Here is a 22,669-nt window from a genome sequence, read left to right on the forward strand (position 1 = left end):
ATTATCATCTCCTTACCAACATGCCAAGGACAAAGGTGTATAACGCCGAGTCTCAAACCAAGAACAAAATAATAATTCTCAACCTTTTGATCTCATACATCGATCATATAACCATTCAAAAATTAATGAAATAGTATGTTAATAATGGCACGGGTTCCCAAATAATGTAACACGACATTTTCGGTTTATAAAATATCTCAACTTTTATAGGCCAATAAAACTAGCTCCCAAATATAATTAACTCACAACCCAAAAACAATATGAGTAACCCTAAAACCATAATATAACAATACTCCCTATAGCAACAACATGAAAAACCCTAGATATAATAACACAATCAATCAATACAACAATTAAATCATATAATACAGCACACTAATCACATATATAAAAATCGATCCTATAAATAACAAATTATAAAATTTTATACACTATAATATGAAGTACAATCAATACTAACAATCTATAATCAAACAACTCCAATAATTAAAATTGTGTGATTACCTTCCGAAAACTTGAGATCGCACATTAACACATATAGTGTACTAGCATAAGAAAAGGTTGATTTTTGTAAAGTAAGAGGATCATTATATGGTGGGAGTTTAATGTGTCAGAGCTCTTTTTAACAATAATTTGCCGAACGATAAACAAGTGCTAGCAGGGAATGATCACAGGTGTTGTATATATAAGGAATTGAGAGGTTGAATTTGATGATTGAGACTCGTACAAAAATTGTCTTGCGACATAGTTCTTCACCCACGGCGGCACATATGGCCATATATATATATATATATATATATATATATATATATATATATATATATATATATATATATATATATATATATATATATAGGGTTTAAGATAATTTAAAAAGGATAACAAAAATAGAGTATAAGAATTTATAAAATAATTTAAAATATCTTATTTTAGCCATAAAATATATCTTATAAAATCTTAAAATATTCGGGTATTACAATCTACCCTTCTTAAAACAAGTTTCGTCCCCGAAACTTAAAATAGAAAAATTACGGATATTACAATCTACCCTCCTTAAAACAAGTTTCGTCCCCGAAACTTAAAAATAGAAAAATTTAGGGTATTACAATCTGCTTAAAACAAGTTTCGACCCGAAACTTTAAAAAAATAACTTACTCGGAAATTTAAGAGAAAGTAAAACCAAACAAAACTTTTCTTTATAACATATATGTAGATATAGTATAGAATTATTAGGGGTATTACACATCCGGCCACGGGGAGACAGATCTGCACTAGAAAGAGATGGTGAGAAAGCAACATACGCGCCTCCAATAGATTGCCGGCTGCCAGAGGAACCTTCTGACTAAAGACGAGAATGTGACTTGACCCGCATGGGCCAGCCAAGCTCAAGGGAGTTGAAGGTTTCAGCGGTACCTTGGAGAGGTGGCTGAAGGTTCAAAGTGCCTGCACCTCTGGGAGCCGGGACACCCGACAGCGCCGCAACAGCATCCGGCTAGGAGGAAAGGTCAACGCATAATTGTAGACTCTTTCCTTGTTTAGGGTAAAATTACCCATGACAATTAGACCAATCCGGACCTGCCACGTGTCCACCACATGGGCCAATCAGTGTCCTCTACTTGTCACCCTAAGAGGTCCAACATGGACTAATCAGGCCATGCCATGTGGCCCATTATCCGCCAACCTGGAAAACAGCCACCTAGGCCCAATTTCCAAGGGAAGCCCGGTCAGCCCTAGGTTAACCTAAACCTAGTGTTTGATACGTTTCCCAAGGTTATAAATACTCTAATTAATCCTCATTAAAGGGGATTCAGCAATTAATTACTCTCACCTAAAGAACCTAAACACACTGATCACTCCTCCCCTAGAGGAACCCGATCTCCCAACCTTTACTTTTTCTGCATTTATTACTCCTCAAACAAGTACTAACTTGACCGTTGGAGGCGGAGCTCCCACCACCCAGAGTCTACGTTGTCTTGCAGGTACAGGCGCAAGGATACCAGTCCCGGAATTGTAACTCTCCCGTAGGACATCAGAAAACCCCGAAACATTTTGGCGCCGTCTGCGGGGAGAGTACTTTCGAAATGGTATCACAGTCTGTACCGATTCTAAGTGAGAAGCGTCCATGGACGACCCCCTGGTCCAGTCAGACCAGGATACCGACGAAGAATATGAAGCGAGACTCACACGGCCCCTGACGGGTCCCTTAGAGCTCGACGCACCCGTCCCATCGAAAGGAGGGAACGGGGAGACTGCCTGGCTGAATCTAGTAAACCAGCCGGCCCGCCGCCTGATCATCAACAGGTGGCCGAGGGATCTGCCCCTATCACCAGGAATGAACTCATGACCCCCATGAGTAGTTTCAAAGGAGTGATCCAAGACATGATCAATAGAAGGGTGCCTGTTCCTGCAAAGGAACAGTCGGCCAAAAGACCCTCCCAATCTGGGAGGAAGAAACCAGTAAAGGATCGGGAGGCGACTCCTCACCCTAGACCTAGGGGGAGAAAGGCGCCAGTGATCAACCTAACAAAGTACCGCTTCCCTTCTTTAGGGAAGAGGAAGCCCATCCGCCTTGTTCAACTAGATGGATCAAGGAAAACATATGACGTTTTGACAGCAAACTAATCGTCATTTAAAGAAGCTCCACTTAAGAGCCTTAGGTGGCAACCCATTAAAATTTATGCTACCCACTTGTTATTCTCATGTGAGAAAATAATAAGACTTCCTCCAAAAGCATGCGGCATGGTTAGTGATTAGGGGATTTTTATCCACCAATCACCGTCTGACAAGTGGGCCAACCAGGTTCCGCCACGTGTCCTTCACGTAGGCCAATAGGAGCCTGCCACGTGTCAATCACAGATACGTCCTCTACGGACCAATTGAGACACGCCACGTGTCCACCCATGCCAAATGGGAAAACCGGCCAACAAGGCCCAATCCTGTTTAGAGGCCCGGTCAGCCCTAGGTTTACCCTAAACCTAGAGAGTGGCACGCTTCTCAAGACTATAAATACTTAATTAATCCTCATTAAAAGAGAATCAAGCAATTAATCTCATCTGAAGAACAGAACAGAAACGTTACGGAACACACTAATAACCGGCTGATCTCGCTAACAAAGCAGATTACCAACATTAAACTCTCTCACCTAGAGAGACCTTATTACTTTAATTTCTGCATTAATTACTCCTTAATCAGGTACTAACTTGACCGTTGGAGGCGGAGCTCTCAGGAGTCTCCGTTATTTTGCAGGTACAGGCGTCCGGTTCCAGTCTCGGAATTGTAACTCTCCCGCAGGACATCAGAAAACCCCGAAACAGTTAGTATGAGCATTGTTCATCAATCGGCATTATTATGATTACCATAGGCGGCATTCGCAACAACAAGCATGGACTGGAAGTATAGCATCAAGTATAAGGTGTTTGACAGCACGGTCGCAAAACCGCCAGCCCAATCCGAGCCATCAAACAGCCGGTGATTAATAAGGGTAGTCTAAAGAAAGCTGAATGAATTTGAAGAGATGGCGTTTGTGTAACACTCCTAAAGCCGACTGCGGTGCTAACAAACAAGTCCTTGTAACCATGAAAGCAACCGGCATGCTCCACATGTAAGCTCAAGCTAAGTATCATGAGCAAACGGCAGTATAACAAACGGCACTCCAAAAACAAGCAACTCTAAATGCTGAGTCGAATGAGTTCGTGTGTATGTACAAAGTAGGCGGCTAGGCGGCTGTATGAATGTAGGGGAAGCAAGAGCGTGAGTGTTCGTTATGCATAGCTGAATACGCAAGAATAGGCGGCCCTCTTGCCATCCCAAACCAGGTTATACGGCAATTAAAACAGCCGGCATTTGTTGAATGACCATCTGCTAATAATTGGCAAGAACGTTACGGAACAGCCGGCACACCACGGAAAGACCAGTTGGCCTTATCACCAATGGTATTACTTGCCGAGCTTACTAAATTGCTAAGAACAGACGGCCATGGGCTACAAGCCGACTTATCAGATTGTATCACCAGCTAGGCACCCTCATAATCAAACATTACACTCGGCATACAATGAGTGTGTATGGCTAGAGTTTTACCATATATATATATATATATATATATATATATATATATATATATATATATATATATATATATATATATATATATATATATATATATATATATATATATATATATATATATATATACGGTTAATGCCAGCTCACGAAACCGATGCGGCACCTTCCTTGGCTCCTGGTAGGCGTCTATAATTCCAGCCCTTATTAGGTGGAAGCAGCCAGCGCAAGGACGCAAGAGGAAGCGGCCAAGAGGGGCGGCAAGGCGAGGCTTGCTTCGAACCTTGAAAGCAAGAGCTGAAATGACGATTACTTCGAATAGCCGCATGGTTTTGGCTCAAGTATACTTTGATGCAAATGAGTTTGGTCCTAGCTTACATTATCCAAGGGTCAGCCAACATAATCACACAATTCTCACGGCCTGCCGAAAGGAGTAGCGCATGGTCCGGCACCCTTATAAAAACAGTCGGACATTACCTTGGTTTGGCTGTGAGATAAACAAGGCCAACCTTTGAACAGTCGGCACTCAATAGTGACCAGCAAAAAATACACAATCGGCATAAGTCCGGATGGTTGAAGCATTTGAGAGCAGGCGGCATGTCTTGCTCATGTTTGAGATTGGTGGCATGATTGGCTAAACTTGCTCATCTTCTCCCACCCACAGTGAGTCTCAAAGGCTCCTTAAACCCACAAACACAGCCGACATGGGAGAGGCGGCCACATTTGGCCTGGTAGGTTCTACAAACCGGCTGTGGGTGTGTGTACCAACAAGATGCCCAGCTAGCACCATCACAGCCAACTACGATCATTGTTCAAACCATCAATAATCAGTATGATAATTATTGCAAGCGGCCTCCTAAAGGGATAGCGTCTTCGAGGACAGTCGGCACATCATGGGGCAAAACCAACTGGCCTTATCACCAACTGTACTACTTGCCTAGCATACCAACTCCACCAATGGAAACATGCGGCCTATAGCCCATCTCCCAGCCATATTGTGTTGAACAATGACTATCATATGCTGCCAGCAAAAACCGAGCATGGTTGCTATTGGCAGTAGCCGCCTATTGCAAGCAAGGCCGGGATCATCAAGCAAATCATCATGATCACGCATCGTGGTTTCGAAGCTGAAAGGGTTGGATGTCTTGCCAAACAAGCTGCATACCGAATGTATGGTGGTATGATTATCATGGTTTCATAGCTTTGCCTTAGGCTACCACTATCATTATTTAAAAAAAAAAAAAAAAAAAAAAAAAAAAAAAAAAAAAAAAAGAGAAGAAATTTTTGGGAAAGCCGCCTACACGCATGATCACTTAAGACTAAGTGTGAGCTTCCCTCAGAAATATTGCCTAAGGTTAGTAAAACAGGTTGTTTAGACAGCACCCTATTGAAGACTATCTTCCTTCGTGGATTACCTCCACTTATTTGTACGGCAATTTATCAATCAAGAGTCAGGCGGCATGAATAGTCGTCGGCCCTTTATACAACGAAGTCTTGTAGCTTGAGCACCAATTAAGATCTTCAATCATCATCATCGTTGTTAAAGTTCAAGCAGCACCCTGATCTGGTCGGCCGAGTGTTAATAGCTTAAGTACTCAACCACATGTATATGGGGCAAAGCAACCTTCTAAAATGACATGAGTAAATACAAAGTAGGGCTGGATGGAAATAGACGACAAGGTCACTAACCACATAAAAACAAGTCTAGCATGATCACGTGGGCCAATCAGTGTCCGCCACTTGTCACCCTAAGAGGTCCAACATGGACTAATCAGGCCACGCCATGTGGCCCATTATCCGCCAACCTGGAAAACAGCCACCTAGGCCCAATTTCCAAGGGAAGCCCGGTCAGCCCTAGGTTAACCTAAACCTAGTGTTTGACACGTTTCCCAAGGTTATAAATACTCTAATTAATCCTCATTAAAGGGGATTTAGCATTTAATTACTCTCACCTAGAGAACCTAAACACAATGATCACTCCTCCCCTAGAGGAACCCGATCTCCCAACCTTTACTTTTTCCGCATTTATATTCCTCAAACAAGTACTAACTTGACCGTCGGAGGCGGAGCTCCCACCACCCGGAGTCTCCGTTATTTTGCAGGTACAGGCGCAAGGATACCAGTCCCGGAATTGTAACTCTCCCGCAGGACATCAGAAAACCCCGAAACACTCCTCACCAGACCTTGGTCTGATGACCTTGGAGAGGGACCTAGGAGCCTTGTCTCCCTCCTGAAAAACAAGCCAGAAATTAAGCATAAAGCTTGGACCAGGCACAAACTATACAAACGGTTTATCACCTTCTCTACATATAAAATCAAAGCAATAAATTGAAAGTTGGTTCAGGTGGTTAATACCTTGCTTTTAGCCGCCAGTGCGACTCTCTTCTTCTCCGAATTCTCCTTGCGGATGTCTGCGGCGGATTTAGCAGGCGTTTTGTCGAGAGGAAGCATGTTTAATGCGGTTTCTGCAAAAAAGAACTTTCTATTAGATCATCAAGCAAGAAAAAACACAAATTACAAATGATAGAGACGACAAAACATAGCCGGAAGAATAATCTACATACGTCTGTCAAATTGGGTACTCAACCCACAGGCGGACAAAAACGCCTATCCCTCAAAAACTCATGTTTAGGTACCCAATTTTTGGGTACATTAATTAATTCCCCGGTTGAGAGAGCGGTGGTTGTAAGTTCAAAAAACCCCGCCTCTATTATTTTTTCATAATCCTCATCCAAGATTTGAGGTAACTTGCACTTCTGCCCCAGCAGATATGGTTTCCGATTGTATGTGCTGAGTTCAAATTTTTCTCGCTTAGTGGGGGCAAAAACCAGGTAGAAGCGGTTTTTCCAGTCTGACCACTTAGACTGTTTGTCTAGGGTCATCAGGTATTTTGGGTAGGTAATTAAGGTATACCATGCCCTCCACCCGCCTGGACTTCGGCTCAAATAGTGCATCTTAGCAAAGGCCTCCCAGCCGTGATGGAGACCTTGCATCTCGCAGGCGGCTATGTAGCCCAAGATGTTAACCCAGGAGTTTGGGGTTAACTGCCACATGCCTAGGCCATATCCTCTAAGGATAGCTTTTATTGCATTGTGAAGGGGGAAGCGGAGCCCAGCCGAAAATGCCGCCTCATAGCAGCCGAAATATTTATTGGCGTTGGGATGATCGTCTTTCCAGGTTATGGTCCCCAGCTCAGGCGGCACCCGGATGGTATATCCTTCCCCTAGAGGACGCTTGAGTTTAACAGTCTCCAGGTGCCTCTCCAGATTTGCCCTGTCTCTGGCTGAGATATGGATTTGAAGTGGATCGCTTTTATTATTCCATGTTGGCCTCTCCTCTTCCTCATTATCCACATCCGGAGATAGAGAGCTGCTGCTTTCTCAGAGTTAGACCAAGAGGCGGATCCACTCCCGTCTCTCTCAAGGGCAATCACATCTGCCTCCTCTTGACCAGATATGAAGGCGGCCTCTCCTCCGTCTCCATTTTCGGACTCTAGAATCCCATCACTGGGAGTGTTGGGTGTGCCCATGGGGGATCCTCTTGCAAGCTCAGCCTGTTCTACCTCAAGCGGCATTTCTTCGGTGTTCTCCTCCTTATACTCCGGATCTACAGCCGTCTTCCTAGTCCTAGCCATAGTGTCCTGCACAGACACGGAGACGGTCGGATTGGGAGATGAGCAAGAGTGATCCAAGCACACAGAGGCGGCTCCCCCAGTCCTCGACTCAGGCGTTCCAGGGGACCAGCCGCCCACTAAACTATAGCATGACGTGTGTGCTATTGGTGAATCCATTGATGGAGTAAAATGTACACAAACGGAAATATATGAAAGAGTTGAGAAGAGGTGAAACGGTACCTGATTAGGGGATTTTGCTCCCTCCAATCGGAATGTGCCACGTGGGCCAATCAGGTCCTGCCAAGTGTTCCCCAGTTGGACCTCTCAGGGCTTGCCACGTAGCACACGCTTATTCGTCCGCCTTGGACCTATTATGTCATGACACGGGGCATACTTCATGCCTAATGGAGAAGTCGGCCACCCAGGCCCAACTTCCGAGGGAAGCCCAATCAGCCCAAGGTTAACCTAAACCTAGATTGGCACGTTTCCCGAGGTTATAAATACCTCCCTTAATCCTCATTAAGGGAGATTACGCAGATTACACACATTAAACTCTCTCACCTAGAGAGACCTAATCACTTTAATTTCCGCATTAATTACTCCTTAATCAAGTACTAACTTGACCGTCGGAGGCGGATCTCCAATCATCCGGAGCATCCGTTTGTTTTGCAGGTACAGGCGTCCGGTTCCAGTCTCGGAATTGTAACTCTCCCGCAGGACATCAGAAAACCCCGAAACAGTACCTATGAGATAAGCTGCAAAGTAGTCAAACGGTGGCCGGCTGAACTGACAGGCAGGAACTGAACAATTGCTTGCTAGAAGACTCAGACGGGCAACCGATTGTACCCACTTGAAATGCCAAAGCTTGCTTGAAGGGTACGCAGGCGGTTCTATAGAAGATAATCGGATGTACCTCTTGAAAAAAGAATAACTGTTTGCAAACTATCCAGACAGTGACTCGACAGTGCTTGTATTGAGATATTATGCAGTTCTGGCAAATGCTCAGGCGAGTACCGGCTATAAGTAGTGAAATTAAAGCAATTGCTTGCAAGGTATACAGGCGGTTGGCAGAGCGTATCTCTCTAAAACAAGGTAGTCTCTTTCTTAATTTTGGAAATGTCAAAAAACGGAAGGGTAAAATCTATTAATAGAAAGGGGCATCCCCGTAATTTCCTTGGAAGACGAATGGTTAAAAAGTCATTCTCCGATTACCACCTAACAGGTGTCACGGGTGCCACGTGGCATGCCACGTCACACATGTGAAGGGCAAATGTTTTGGGTATTTTTACCCATGATGCGTGGTCCATTGGGAAGGTGACACGTGCCACTTCAGGAGAGGTTTCCAGATAACCAATCCCCTGCTGACACGTGGCATCTCTAATGATTGGAAAAATGGCGGCCTTTCTGGCCCAATTCCCGAGGTAGCCCACCATTCCTAGGTTTCCGTAACCTAGAATGACGACACGCATTCGAGAACCTATAAATAGGGAGATGATTCCATCATGGAGGATATTCACAAATATTCCCGAAAATCTGAGCAATCATTAATTGCAAATACTCTCTTGGAATCCGAGAGAGGCTTTACTTTCCGTATTTTACATGCTCCATACACGTTCTAACTTGATCGTCGGAGGCGGAACTCCACTCAACTGGAGTCTCCGTTGTTTTGCAGGTACAGGCGCTCGGAGTCCAGTCTTGGTATTGTAACTCTCCCGTAAGATATCCGAAAAAAACCCCGAAACAGATTTTATTTTAAAGAACTTTTTAAAATGAATTTTATGATAGAAATATAACCGACTTATTAGATTTTTATTAAAAGATAGGATTAATTTTGTATATATGAAATATTAAAAGTATATCGATAATAAAACTCTATACAACAATCTTATCTTAAAAAATCTATCCAAAATTCGCTTACTTAGCATCATATGTGTCACAATAATACCTAGTTTTCGCCTATGTAGCTCGACAATTGGCGAATAAATGGAATGTCAAATCTCGCTATCTCGTGACCTGGCTGTGAGACCGGCTTTATTTATTAGTGATATGATATGATATTAGATTGTATTTTCTTATGGAACTCTAAGCATTGTTTTTTTTGTTTAACGATTGTACTGTATTAAGTTTCTCATAAAACTCTAAGCATTGTTTAGTATAAGTAAAATTTTCAATTTATTCTAATAAAGCTTATGGATTTAGGCAATATAGATTATAGCCTAAATGAACATGATATATGTCTTTTTTTTTTTCCTGTCCACAAATACCAGCTTCTTTTTTAAAAAACGAAAGAAAAGTTATTGGCATGCTAATAGAATGTTATTTAGAATACATGCAGCTATGATCACTCAAGGTTGATTACTTCATGTTTAAGGATTGCAAAAATCACCAACTTTAAATAACGCTGAGGTTCATTTTTTCACTGCTCAATACTGTGCAGTTCATTATCTCCTAGATAATGACGAGCTGAAGACAATTCACCTCATCAATTCATCACAAAGTTCTTAAATTGCTTCTACCTAAACAGGTTACCCGCGCTAATTACAATTTTTAGGGACTCTATGAATGGGTATAGATTAGATATTCATGCAGCCAGATCCAGAACTGGGTTTGACATGATATTGTCAGACTCAGCATTTCTTCTCAACAGCTTCTTTGAGTTTCCTACCCAATGCAAAAGCCAAGGGTGGTGGAACTGCATTACCAATTTGCCGGTGCCTATGTTGGATGTTGCCAGCAAATTTATAGCTGTCTGGAAAACCCTGCAGTTGTAAATCATATATGTTAAAAGACTTTTTAACTCACCAATAATTCGATAAAATATGAACATTCACAAAATTTATTCGTTAACCTTGAACATAGCTTCTATATTGATCAAAATAATACGACTAGAAATGTGCTTTTAAGATGGTATGATGGTCTGATCAAAGACATGGGACTCCCTCCTATAAGAGACTAAGAGGGTATTGGAATTATGGCCTGTAAAAGCATCACGATAATCAAAAGGCTGCAATAACTTACTTGAGATCGAGCACATTCACGAACTGTGACTATCCTATCTTGATCAGGATGAAAGCACATCCCAACCTTGCCCATGGGCTGTGGATCAGTAATAGAGGTCGGAAAGTTTCCTTCCCAATCCAATCTTCCAAATAGACCTTTCCACTGGTTGTGCCTTTCTGCAGTGTTTGGCAGGCACCAAGGAACTAAATCAACCATCTGTCCAGTAGACAGCTTGACCTGCAGACAGATATATGTTTGTCAGGACATAAAGTTACACTAGTTGGGCCTTTCGGAGGCCAGAAAACACACAAATGTGACAAAATCATAACTAACAATGACTACAGAATTCAGTTACAAACAGTTCAATGAAAAACATTCAAAGAAAGACATCAGCTATGTAAAAATTTAGCAATTAGCTCACTAATTAGGAAGGTCTCTTGGGAAAAGTACCTTCTCATCTGGCAGTTCTCGCCAGTCAGCACCAGGACGTTTGGGAATTCTTTGGCAGCGAATTACATTTAACTCGTTCATTTCTTTTGATATATGATCAGTTAAAGCCACCATATCACCTCGGATCATCTTTTGAAACCAAGATATAGGCTCATTTTTATACTGTGAAATAAAATAAACAAATAAATTGTAAGGTGAATTTTCAAATTAGGGAAACTGCTATGGGGCAGAAAATGAATGTCAAGCAAGGCGTCTTACCTCCATAGTTGCTAGAGAAGCCCCATTTTCTACAGCAGGGAGATCTCCAATACTGTCTCTAACAGTAATCGAACGAAAGGGGGCACCAGTTGCTGTACTCCGCACTGCAGCATACTGGGTATTGCTATCTAGGGTGACCTTGAGCTCTGGACCAGCAAAAACATGCATTGGCTCAGGCCAATCAGGCAGTGTCTCCTCAGGAGATGCAGCCCAAATAAATGCACGTTTACGGGATTGGGAAACACCACAAGCTCCAGCTTCCAGAATACCAAATCTTACCTGACAAATTGTTCCACCATAATTTCAGAAGTAACACGGGAAGAATATGGGCTATGAATTGACCTTCTAAAAGAAAATTTACATATCCTGAGAAACACATTCTAATTTCTGCCAGTCATAAGTATGCTATTTCAGAGCAAATCTTCAAGGATGCAACCTAATACCAAAAAACAAATATAGAAAATTGACAATACCGCCTACCTGGTAGCCCATCTCAAGAAGAGAAGCCAGGGTCAAACGAAATGTCTGGCCTTTGTTGAATGACACGAAATTCCTCACATTCTCCAAAAGAAAATATTTAGGACGGAAATAATCAGCAAATGATAGGAAAGCTAGGATCATTTCACACTGAACCTTACTCCAGGCACTTTTGTTAAACCTATTCATTCCAGAAAACCCCTGCAACATAGTAATATTAAGATAATTAGTATTTCTCAATACATCGGAAACTGAAAGTAGGGTTGAGATAAAGGAGACATGTGCATATACCTGACATGGTGGCCCTCCATTTATAAAATCTACTTGCCCAGGTCTAGGTAAAGCATTTATTTCCTTCTCATCAAGCTTCTTTGCCTCCTCTGATGCTTCAGGAGTCGTCAAACAATCAGCTTCATCCCCACAAGCTGACATGATTGCACTGTACAAAACCATTGAGATAAGTACTGATAGAATATATATACAAACACAGAAGCCTAAAAGAAAGCATACCTAAGGATCACATTGCAATTGTTTATAAACACGGAAGCCTCTGGATGATTGAGCTTAAATGCTTCACCAGCAGGCTCTTCATACTCAATAGCCCATTTGGTCTGTGATACACCTGTGAGCAATAACCAGTAAAATTTATTAAGCAATAATAAACATAATCTAATCTTCTGTAAGGAGACACATAGTAAGATTCACATGTGCACTCAAGCAAGTATGTATAAGCAATGACAGAAAACTGTGCATTCAAGCTACCTGATTTCTCTAAACCTTCAGACAGACCACCACAACCAGCAAAGATATCAAGAGTGGCCAACCGCTTCTTTGAAGATTCATCTTTTTGTTTAACAGGTTCATCATCCTCAGTTTCTATAGCCTTTCCCTTCTTCCTTCTCGACATGGATTCATCAACCATTGAGTTAAGCCTGACATTGCTAGGCAGCTGTAATAGACAAATAAAAAGTTAGAAGGATGCTTGTTGTATATAGCCTTATAAAATATGTCGACACTAAGATTGATGAATTTATTACTTCGTTTTATGTTCCAAAATTAATGCACTAAATAATTTTATCTAGTTAAAGTATGTAGATTGCACCTGTTTAATAGCTCCGCTAACAGGATCATAAAGATGTTCGCAGAAGAAGACATGCTCATAAACAGCAGGGTAGTTAACTGATGACAGATCATTCTTTCTTCTGACTTGACACTTCCCTTGAACAGCAGCTACTGCCAACGATTGTATTTGCTCACTGAAGTAAACCTCACGAATGTCAGAACGATAGGCTTTCTCTGCTGAAATGTCTTCAGGTCTGAAATATCTCCTGACTTTAATTTTAACGGACTCGGGATCAACTTTTCGAGAAGCCTTAGGCATCACAATCTCTAAGAGCTGACAAATCACATAGGGTTTCAAACCCACATTCCTGCTACTCTTAAAAGTTTCGCTGTCTTTCTCATCTTCAGCAAAATATCGTGGGGCTACATAGAAAAAGTCCTCAACATTGAACTCAGCTCCTTCGTAAACAAAGCAAGTTTTAGACGAATTAACCTTAAGGGATTTCTGCTCCTTCTCAGCCTCTTTAGTTTTGCAAGCAAAGCAGACACCAGTTCCACTTCCCATTGTGTCTTTTGGGAGACAAATAAATGCACCTTTATCCGGCTGATAATAGCTTTTGCAGTAATATTCCAATGGCAATCCTTTGCACTTTCTCTCCTCTGCATTTGTCTGGTCAATCTTATCATTTATAGCATTATCCTTCCGCTGTTGATATCCCCATGGCACCTGGCGAAACTCAATCTGCACACTTTGTTTAACATCCCCCAACTCAAAGTCTAAGCAGTTTTCAGTCAAGAACACCTCTCTCTCATTAGCAGCAATCCCAAGAACTGTTTGAGATCCTCTCAGCATCAGTCGTCCATGGACCATTTTCTTGCCACCTGATTTCTCAAACATATATTCAACAAAATACATAGGAGGCAGCTCTACTGATTCATCTGCTTCAATAAGGACACAACCCCCAACGACAACTAAATCTCCAAACACCTTAGCCTGTTTGTAGAAGGTCTCCCTGGCACTGGTTTTCGGAAGTGGCTCTCCTTCCCATTTAATGTCCTGAGATGAACAATCGAGCTTTCTATTCCCCCTTGCTTTATGTGTTTTGTCAGGTTTCTCAACAGAGACACTCTCTTCTTGGTCCTCAACAATTTCTTCCGATTCTTCTTCCTCCTCAAGAACTTCTTCCTCTTTCAGTTCAACAACTTCTTCCTTGGACTCCTCTGGTGAATAATTTGAATAGAATTCTCCCCATATTCTGTTGATCAATCTAGTGGTTGTGGCTGGCATTAATTTCCTTTTTGCAACAGGAACCATTTTAGCCACTGGATTCAAGTTTGCACCTCTCCTGGTCACGATCTTTTTCTTCACAATCCATTTTGTGTGATGCCTTGTAACCATTTTATCATAAAGTCCAGTTACAAAAGGACAGTTCCGGATGGTATTATCAGGATACTCTACAAACTGTTGTAGTAATATCTGGCCATGGACCACCACATACCTTTCTACCATGCCTGTATTAGATGATATAAAGGCAGGGTGGTCCTTTCCAAATTCTGCCACTCTTTTGATAATTTCAGCAAAGGATAGACGTGCCACACGACTCTGCTCCTTTAATAGTGTAATGATGCTAACAGTAAGCCTTGCTGTTTTCATAACTGTTTCATACCATGGAGCATATAGCGGTGATGGCTTTCCAAGCCTATACCTGTAAAGACAAGTTACGAAACTCATAAGCACTATATTGACTCACAGCAGAAGTGGAGAGTTGCATAAAAACATCACTGAATAACTCTTTAAGGCAGGGCCAATATGAACCAATTTTTTTTACCATATTAGAAAATTTCATCCAAATAAATGCAACATTAAATTACCAGTGGTATTCAAGTAAATCTGACTAAGTAAGGTAACAAACTAAGATAAGAGAAATTTGTTAAGACAAACAAAGATTGGTTTGTAGATGTGAAACCACGATAAACTGAAATTTATATTCAATGCTGGGAGAAGTTTTTCATCAAGCAATGACAGCATCCCAGTGAACATGAATATGTTAGCCTTAACTATCATAAAACTGGGCCTGGAAACATGATGCTAAGACAAATGAAAGGTAATAACACATCAATTATAGGATTTATAGCAATGAAAGCCTTAAGTCTCAACATTTAAAAATTTTTAAGCTAAATTCAAATAAGAAAAGAGGTATACCAGGCCATATCTGTTCTGATAGATATGAAGACCATGGAAGCTCCAATCTCAATCATCCATTCCTTTATCGAGCTCAAATAGATAGGAATCCCACCTACATCCTGAGCCTCAGAAGAAGCTGATGAAGATTGATCGTCAGCATCAAGACAAAAACCACTCCCATCATCATCTGTGACAATCCCTGACCCAAATATGGTAACATCAATGTCGTCACATGGCTTCATTGGAAGAAGTTCCAAAGAAACTAATCTTGAGTCAGAGTTATAAAGTGACCAGTTATGAAGCATGCTTCTAGGTAGCTGATCTGGATCAGTGACATCCATGTCATTGTCAAAGATGATGTACTCATCAGTCTCTTCATTGTTAGGTTTGTAGTAAGCAGGGAGGGGGTAGTCAATTGCAATCTCATCTTCATTAATCTTGATATAGTACTTGTTTGAACCAGTTTGGCGTCTTCCCTTCCTTTGATTCATAGACTTCCATTCCTCTTCTTCCTGTAACAATCTAGCCAATTTTGCATCCTCGTCCTCTTCAGAATCAGGCTTTTCAGACTCATTTTTCTTCTCTACATCCCCAATCTTCAAACTCCCAACAGAAGACAGGTTTACAGGAATCGTGGTTTCTTGTGCATATGCCATATGCTTTTTACACTCATCACGAAGGGTGAGAAGCACAGGTAGATCAGAAAACTTCTGATCTTTCTTGTTGGATGTAATGTCTAATCCAATTAGCTGGTTGTAAATGAACTCACCCCGTGAAATAATGAATTCTTTGATGGAAGCACCTGGGGGAAAATTTTTACTGCCACTCATTGAGCGAACTAATGAAGCAATCAATTCATCAAGAGCTATATCTGGGTTACCCCCTAGAGACTTGGACAGTTTCTTGTAGACTTCAATGCATGCACGTGCCTTCTCATAAAAGAGTCCATATATTTTCTTGTAGGAGGCAGCTGGCTTTCCACAATCATAATCACCTAACTCTGTGGATATCCAGATGGTTGGTTCACCATCTTCATAGCCAGAGATATCCCAAGTTTCAATTCGACCAAAGCCTTCACATCTTACTCCCTTGCCTTTACTAGGGTCACCACTAGGCTCTAGTGGCAAGATTACACCAGTAATAAACAAGTCCGTAACTTCAAGAATCTCCACTGGTTGTGCTTTCCCATCCTCATCATGAAAAATGAAGTCTATGAGACGACGATTGGGTCTAGGATCATCATGGCCAGTGGTCAAGCCAATAGCAGCAATTTCATTTTCAACAATCGGCACCCTTTTTGTATCCACGAGGTGATCTTTCTCAGATAGACGAAGATTTTTTTCTTTAAAGTCGGAACATGCTGCAGCACGCTTTGGCATTCTCCGAGAAGCCAATGCATTGGTCTCATTTCTATCTCTTTTTTTCTGTTTTCCTTTTGAGGTTTTAATACTAGGCTCATTTTCTTTAGAATTATCAAAGGCCACATCTCCGACACTTGCAATCTCTTTCATCCCCATTCCTGGATATGTAAAGAAAGTAAATCATTTGATGAGAAACTAACTGAGATGATACCTTTACAGGCTACAATCTTTGACAAAAATGGGACCAAGCACATTCTCAAAACTACTAATTAAATAAAGGTAACATTGAACGCATGATAGTACAATCAACTTTTGAATCCATGTAGTTTTGCTGATGCATCCATTTGATATAAATGCATCGTGCTTGAAAAAATATGAATAAACAACTCTAATATAGCAAACCAATTGCATGAGGTAAAAACATAACAAAAAAAACATTACACATAACAGTTTAGGTTGCTTCACTATTGGCGGTCTCTTTGTTACGTAAGTTACATGCATGATTCATCACAACTCTTAACATTATACCAAATTCATTGACCGTTAGAGAATGGAAACACGCACATGTATGTACACAAGAAAGATTGACAAACAAGAAAATTAGAAATGAGTGTTAATACAAGATCATACATACCAAATAGGAAAAAAAAAAATTGTTCAGCTAACAACTCAAATTACAAAACTCCGCCACTGGGTTTCCTGGAGCCAGTCCCAAGCCTGGATAAAGGAGGAGGGTTTCGGTAGGCTAGTAACAGCCAGTGTAAAACTTTGTCACATCCCATAACATGAGCCAAACTGATATTTTCGATTACTACACGGGATAATCAAATTTGGTTCATGTTAGCCGACCCACTTATGGGATTAAGGCTTTGATTGATTGATAACAACTCAAATTACAAGCAATTTCTTCATCTTCTACGTTCTAGCATTTCTCATATCACAATACTAAGTTAACAACCATCACTTTCATAGAATCACCCCTTTTATTTGTATTTTAGGAATCCATTATGATGAAAGGTGAATGCTTTTCACACCATGAAACCAAAATTCATAACAACCAAATAGCCAAATAGGTAAACCCCACTACACAATCATGAAGCCAATACTAACATCACCCATCGCGTCGAAACTCTATAGTCCATACACTAAGACACAATCAAGTTACCACACCCATTGAATTAAAACTCATTAAACCCTTTATTTTAACCCAAAAACTCATCTCACTACCACTTGAACCAGACCCGTCCCTGAGGCAGGGCAGGAGGGGCGGCCGCCCTAGGCCCAGGGAAAAGAGATTTGATTTCATATTGAATTATCTCGAAAAATACATAATTTTAGGGATATTTGATTCAATAATCAAATTACGCTCATAATTTTCTTTCTATTGGATATGATGTTTCATAATCTAAGAATTTACGAACCCTAAACTTAAAGCACTGATAATTAAATTAGATTAAATCAAATATAAACCCTAGATTGTGAAATTGATATGATGATAACAACAAACTACTTACCTTAGAAGCTGCTTCAATGGGGGATACAAGAATTAGAATCAACGGAGAACGCTTCAATGGAGAACGTTGAGTGCACTTCAATGAAATAACTCAGAGAGGCAGGAAATAGGAATGGAAGCCTTTAAAAGCCATGACCCGCCATAGTTATAAATAAATGGTCTGGTAAATAAATGGGGCAGGTCTTAATAGAATGGTCTAATTAAGAGATATGTGGGCTTTATAAAAGTTGTATGTAAACATGTTTTAAATATTTTTATATACCAAAGCTTGTATCAATTCTTCGTAAGTTTTTAAGAATTTTTTTAAAACAAAAACAGCTGATTACATTAATTAAACTGAGTTTACAACAAATAAAAGGACAGTAAGTAACATAAGTTATTATTGGCATAAGAAGCCCTTATACAATATCAATTAAGGTCATTAACGATATTTACCTTTTAGCTATTACAACGAGTGAGGACAACGCATATAAGGCTTACCAATATACATTTAAACATGCGATGGGACTATTGATAGAACGAGGGAAGTTGGTGATGATGTTTCGTGTTGTGCAAGGTATTTTCTAACATACAATTAAAAGTCTATGAATGTTGCTGAAATGACGGAGACAACCCAAAATCAGTATGTCTTACCCTAAGGGACCCCAATAATTCAAATGGATAAAATCCTCTTGAGATCTATGCTTCATACATGTCAATCACATTTCTTTGTGATCTGACAAAATCACATCTTATACTTCCTTCGTCCCATAATATAGTTCCTATTGTGTTTTTTTCACGACATTTAAGAAATGAGAGGAGAAGTGGAAAAAAACTAGACAAAAGTTAGACAAAAGTATAGGGCAAGTGGATAATTTAAGGGGGAAAAAGTGAAAAGTACAATTATAGACAAAAGTTAGAGAGAGAAAGTGAAAAAAGTACAATGCAAGTGGATAAGTTAAGGGTAAATTAGGAAGTTCAATAAATAAAGTAAAAAATAAGGGTATAATGGTCTTTACATACTATTCAAAAATAGAAACAGGAACAACATTTTGGGTCTCTAAAATAGGAAAACAGAAACTATATTGTGGTACAAAGGGAGTATATATTCTCATACAAGGTCATGATATTATAATGACTTTTACCGATATCACATACAAATGGGTTTAACAACACCTACTACGGGTTTATATAAATCTGAAATTGAAATTTTGCTACATCTCCCAACAAACATAAGTAACACCACTTCCATTAGAGGCACACATTTTTATTAAAACTAAAGTGATTAAAAAGGGCAATTCCAAGAGTCAAACAACTTCATTTCATCCTCCAATTAACCTTGAATTCGACTTGTCTTCGCTTTTCGATCTATTATATTGGGTGCTTCCAAAATCTAAGTTTTATTTTATAGAAAAATTCACTTTAATTTATTAATCCGAACTTTCAGCGATTTACTCTCAATAATCCCAACTAACATTTATTAGGGAGCACTATGAACTTTTGGGTTGATTTTCTTCCACTAGGCCGATTTACCACTTGATTAGGGGATTTTGCTCCCACCAATAGGAATGCGCCACGTGGGCCAATCAGGTCCTGCCAAGTGTCCCCCAGTTAGACCTCTCAGGGCTTGCCACGTGGCGCACACTTATTCGTCCACCCTGGACCTATTATGTCATAACACGTGGCATACTCCATGCCTAATGGAGAAGTCAGTCACCTAGGCCCAACTTTCAAGGGAAGCCCAATCAGCCCAAGGTTAACCTAAACCTAGGATTGGCACGTTTCCCGAGGTTATAAATACCTCCCTTAATCCTCATTAAGGGGGATGACGCAGATTACACCCATTAAACACTCTCACCTAGAGAGACCCAATCACTTTAATTTCCGCATTAATTACTCCTTAATCAAGTACTAACTTGACCATCGGAGGCGGATCTCCACTCATCCGGAGCATCCGTTTGTTTTGCAGGTACAGGCGTCCGGTTCCAGTCTCGGAATTGTAACTCTCCCGCAGGACATCAGAAAACCCCGAAACATTTCGGCGCCGTCTGTGGGGAGAGTACTTCTGAGATGGCATCCACGTTTGTACCGGCTCCTGAAGAGAGACGTCCCCTAGACGACCCTCTAGTTCAGACGGACCACGATACTGAGAATGAATTTGAAGTTGAAGCTCACACAGCTTCAGACGGGACCCTAAGGGCCCGACGTACCCGTCATACCGAAAGGAGGGAACGGGAACATCTTCAAACTGGAAGTGAGCCAGCAGACGCACCGCTTGTTCGGCAGCAGCCGACTGATGGTTCTGCTCCCATCACAAGGAACGAACTCATGACCTTCATGAGGGACTTCAAGGGAGAAATTCAAGAGTTGATCAACAAGAAGCCGCCTGCTCTAGACAAGGAGCAGTCGGCTAAGAAACCCTCCACTTCACGGAAGAGGAAGCCAGTTCAAGGGCGAGAGGCGACCCCTCATCCTAAATCTAGGAAGTGGGAGCCGCCTGCCCTTGATTTCACAAAATACCGTTTTCCTACTCCAGGAAAGAGGAAACCTATTCGTCATATTCAGGCGGACGGGTCGAGGAAAACATACACAGATGCTCGGCTACTGCTAGAGCAGAAGAAGAGTGACCGATTGTCAGAGTCGGCCTCTACTTCAAACTTCCAAGACAGTCTGCGAAATACCTCGATGAGGCATACTCAGTCGTATCATGAGAGTCAGTCAGGCGGCACCTCCCGTCAGTCCGGATTTCATAGCGACCAGGCGGTACCAAACTTACCGTTTATACCGCAACAACAGTATTTTTTGCAGCCACCTCCGTTTGGTGGACATGCAGCAAAAAATGTCCAACCTATGGGCTGGCAGCTACGGTTGCTTAGACTTGGCGAACAGCCGTCGGCCTTCTCCAAGGAAATTACTGAAGCCGCTCAGCCGACCAAAGTGAAAAATGTATTAGTAGGCGCCTATGATGGCACTACTAACCCAGAAGACCATCTGATGGCATTCACCAACCTGATGTACCTTCAAGGGTTAGATGATCCCACTTGGTGCAAGTGTTTCCCAGCGACTCTCAAAGGAATCGCACAACAATGGTTCGACAACCTGCCGACTGGTTGTGTAAATAACTTCAGGACGCTTGCTTACTTATTCACCTCCAACTTTGCCATGAACATCCTTGCGAAGAAGACGACCCTTGATTTAGGAACGATTCAGCAGGGCGAGAAGGAGGGGCTTCGTTCTTACATCAGGCGGCTTAACCTGATGAGAATACAGATTCAAGGGTTACCGAATGAAGTAGCCTATACTGACTTTTTCAGAGGTCTCAAAGACGGGTCGACCTTCAAATTTGATTTGGTTCGAAAGAGGGTGGCGACTCTTCAAGAGGCCTTGATTGAAGCGGAAACCTATATACAGGCGACTGATCTTTGTAGTACGGTAAAACAGTCAGACGGGAAAAGGTCCGACAAAAGAGAAGGACGACAGAAACAGTCGTCAAACAAAGATGAGAAGAGAAAAGAGGTTTGGGCGGCTGATTCCTCTAAACAGCCGGCCCAGAACAAGAAAAAAGAATTCAAACCATACTCCCCAAAGTATGCGTTCAACAAGGATAGCCAATTTATCCTAAAGGAAATCAAGGGACATATCTCAATTGAGAAGCCGGTCCCCATGAAGGGTTCTACAAACAACCGGAACCAAGAAAAATTATGTGATTATCATGAAGATGTTGGTCATCACACCAATGAGTGCATCAGTCTCATGCGATATCTGGACCGCCTGGCTGAGCAAGGTGATCTTGACACTTATGTCAAGAAATCTACGGGGAACACTTCCTCGAAAAAACAGTCGGCCAAAAAGAATCAACAGGCCGAAAGCTCCGATACAGATGATGCAGTCGTCTACACCATTGCAGGCGGCTTCTCAGGAGGCGGCCCCACTATTAGGGGCAACAAAGACAATATCAGACGGCTAGATGTAAATTCCGTTCACCGAGAACGGCCCTCCAAATATTCATTTCTTGAGATTGTCATCACTGAAGAAGATCTAGGAGGGGTAAGAGGGCCGCATGACGACCCTATCGTTATTGAATGTAAAGTGGCCAACCAGAGAGTTGGCCGAATCCTCATAGATACCGGAAGCTCCTCATATCTCATCAGTAGCAAATGTCTGTCGAAACTAAAATATCAGACTGATTGCATACATCCGACATCCCACCCTTTAGTAGGGTTTGGAGGAGGAGTCGTCCACCCAGTGGGACAAGTGGATTTACCCATCCGTCTGGGTGAAAAAGGGGAAGGACGACACATGGTAGTCCGGTTCCTGGTAGTAGAAGAACTCTCGGCCTACAACATGATTCTGGGACGACCAACCCTGAATAATTCCAAGGCTGTTATAATCCCATCTCTTATGTTGCTCAAGTTTGAGAGGGATAATGGAACAGTCGGGTCCCTAAGGGGAGATCAGAGGATGGCCCGAGAGTGCTATCTCTCGGATGTCAAGCCCACTGTTATGGCCACTGGGTCGAGTGGTGGAAAAATAGACCTTGACAATGTCAAGGAGAGTGCGCCTATTCAAGAAGCAGGCGGCAAGAAGAGAAAGGCATCCCAAACGGGGGCCGCAAGAAAAGACAGAAAATAGCAATCATTGGCAGAGGAGCGGTCGGATAAATTTCGCCCTCAGCCGGCTGGTGAGCATACGGACCTGATCTTAGACGACTC

At 41.6% G+C, this 22,669-nt stretch overlaps 1 protein-coding gene across 1 annotated transcript; it reads right to left on the bottom strand.

Annotated features, from left to right (window-relative positions):
- Positions 1 to 10,008: 10,008 nt before the first annotated feature.
- Positions 10,009 to 18,130, bottom strand: LOC110698336 (DNA (cytosine-5)-methyltransferase 1A-like). The gene is made up of 11 exons (XM_021875748.1): positions 17,980 to 18,130; positions 15,123 to 16,623; positions 12,960 to 14,625; positions 12,620 to 12,806; positions 12,368 to 12,479; positions 12,149 to 12,296; positions 11,861 to 12,058; positions 11,381 to 11,659; positions 11,123 to 11,284; positions 10,691 to 10,909; positions 10,009 to 10,431 (listed from the first exon to the last, which is right to left on the bottom strand). Exons 2-11 carry the CDS (start codon positions 16,619 to 16,621, stop codon positions 10,300 to 10,302), a joined length of 4,602 nt encoding a protein of 1,533 aa, XP_021731440.1. The 5' UTR covers positions 16,622 to 16,623; positions 17,980 to 18,130; the 3' UTR covers positions 10,009 to 10,299.
- Positions 18,131 to 22,669: the final 4,539 nt, after the last annotated feature.

Source organism: Chenopodium quinoa, unplaced genomic scaffold (genome assembly GCF_001683475.1).
Source record: "Chenopodium quinoa cultivar QQ74 unplaced genomic scaffold, ASM168347v1, whole genome shotgun sequence".
Classification (NCBI taxonomy): Eukaryota; Viridiplantae; Streptophyta; class Magnoliopsida; order Caryophyllales; family Amaranthaceae; genus Chenopodium; species Chenopodium quinoa.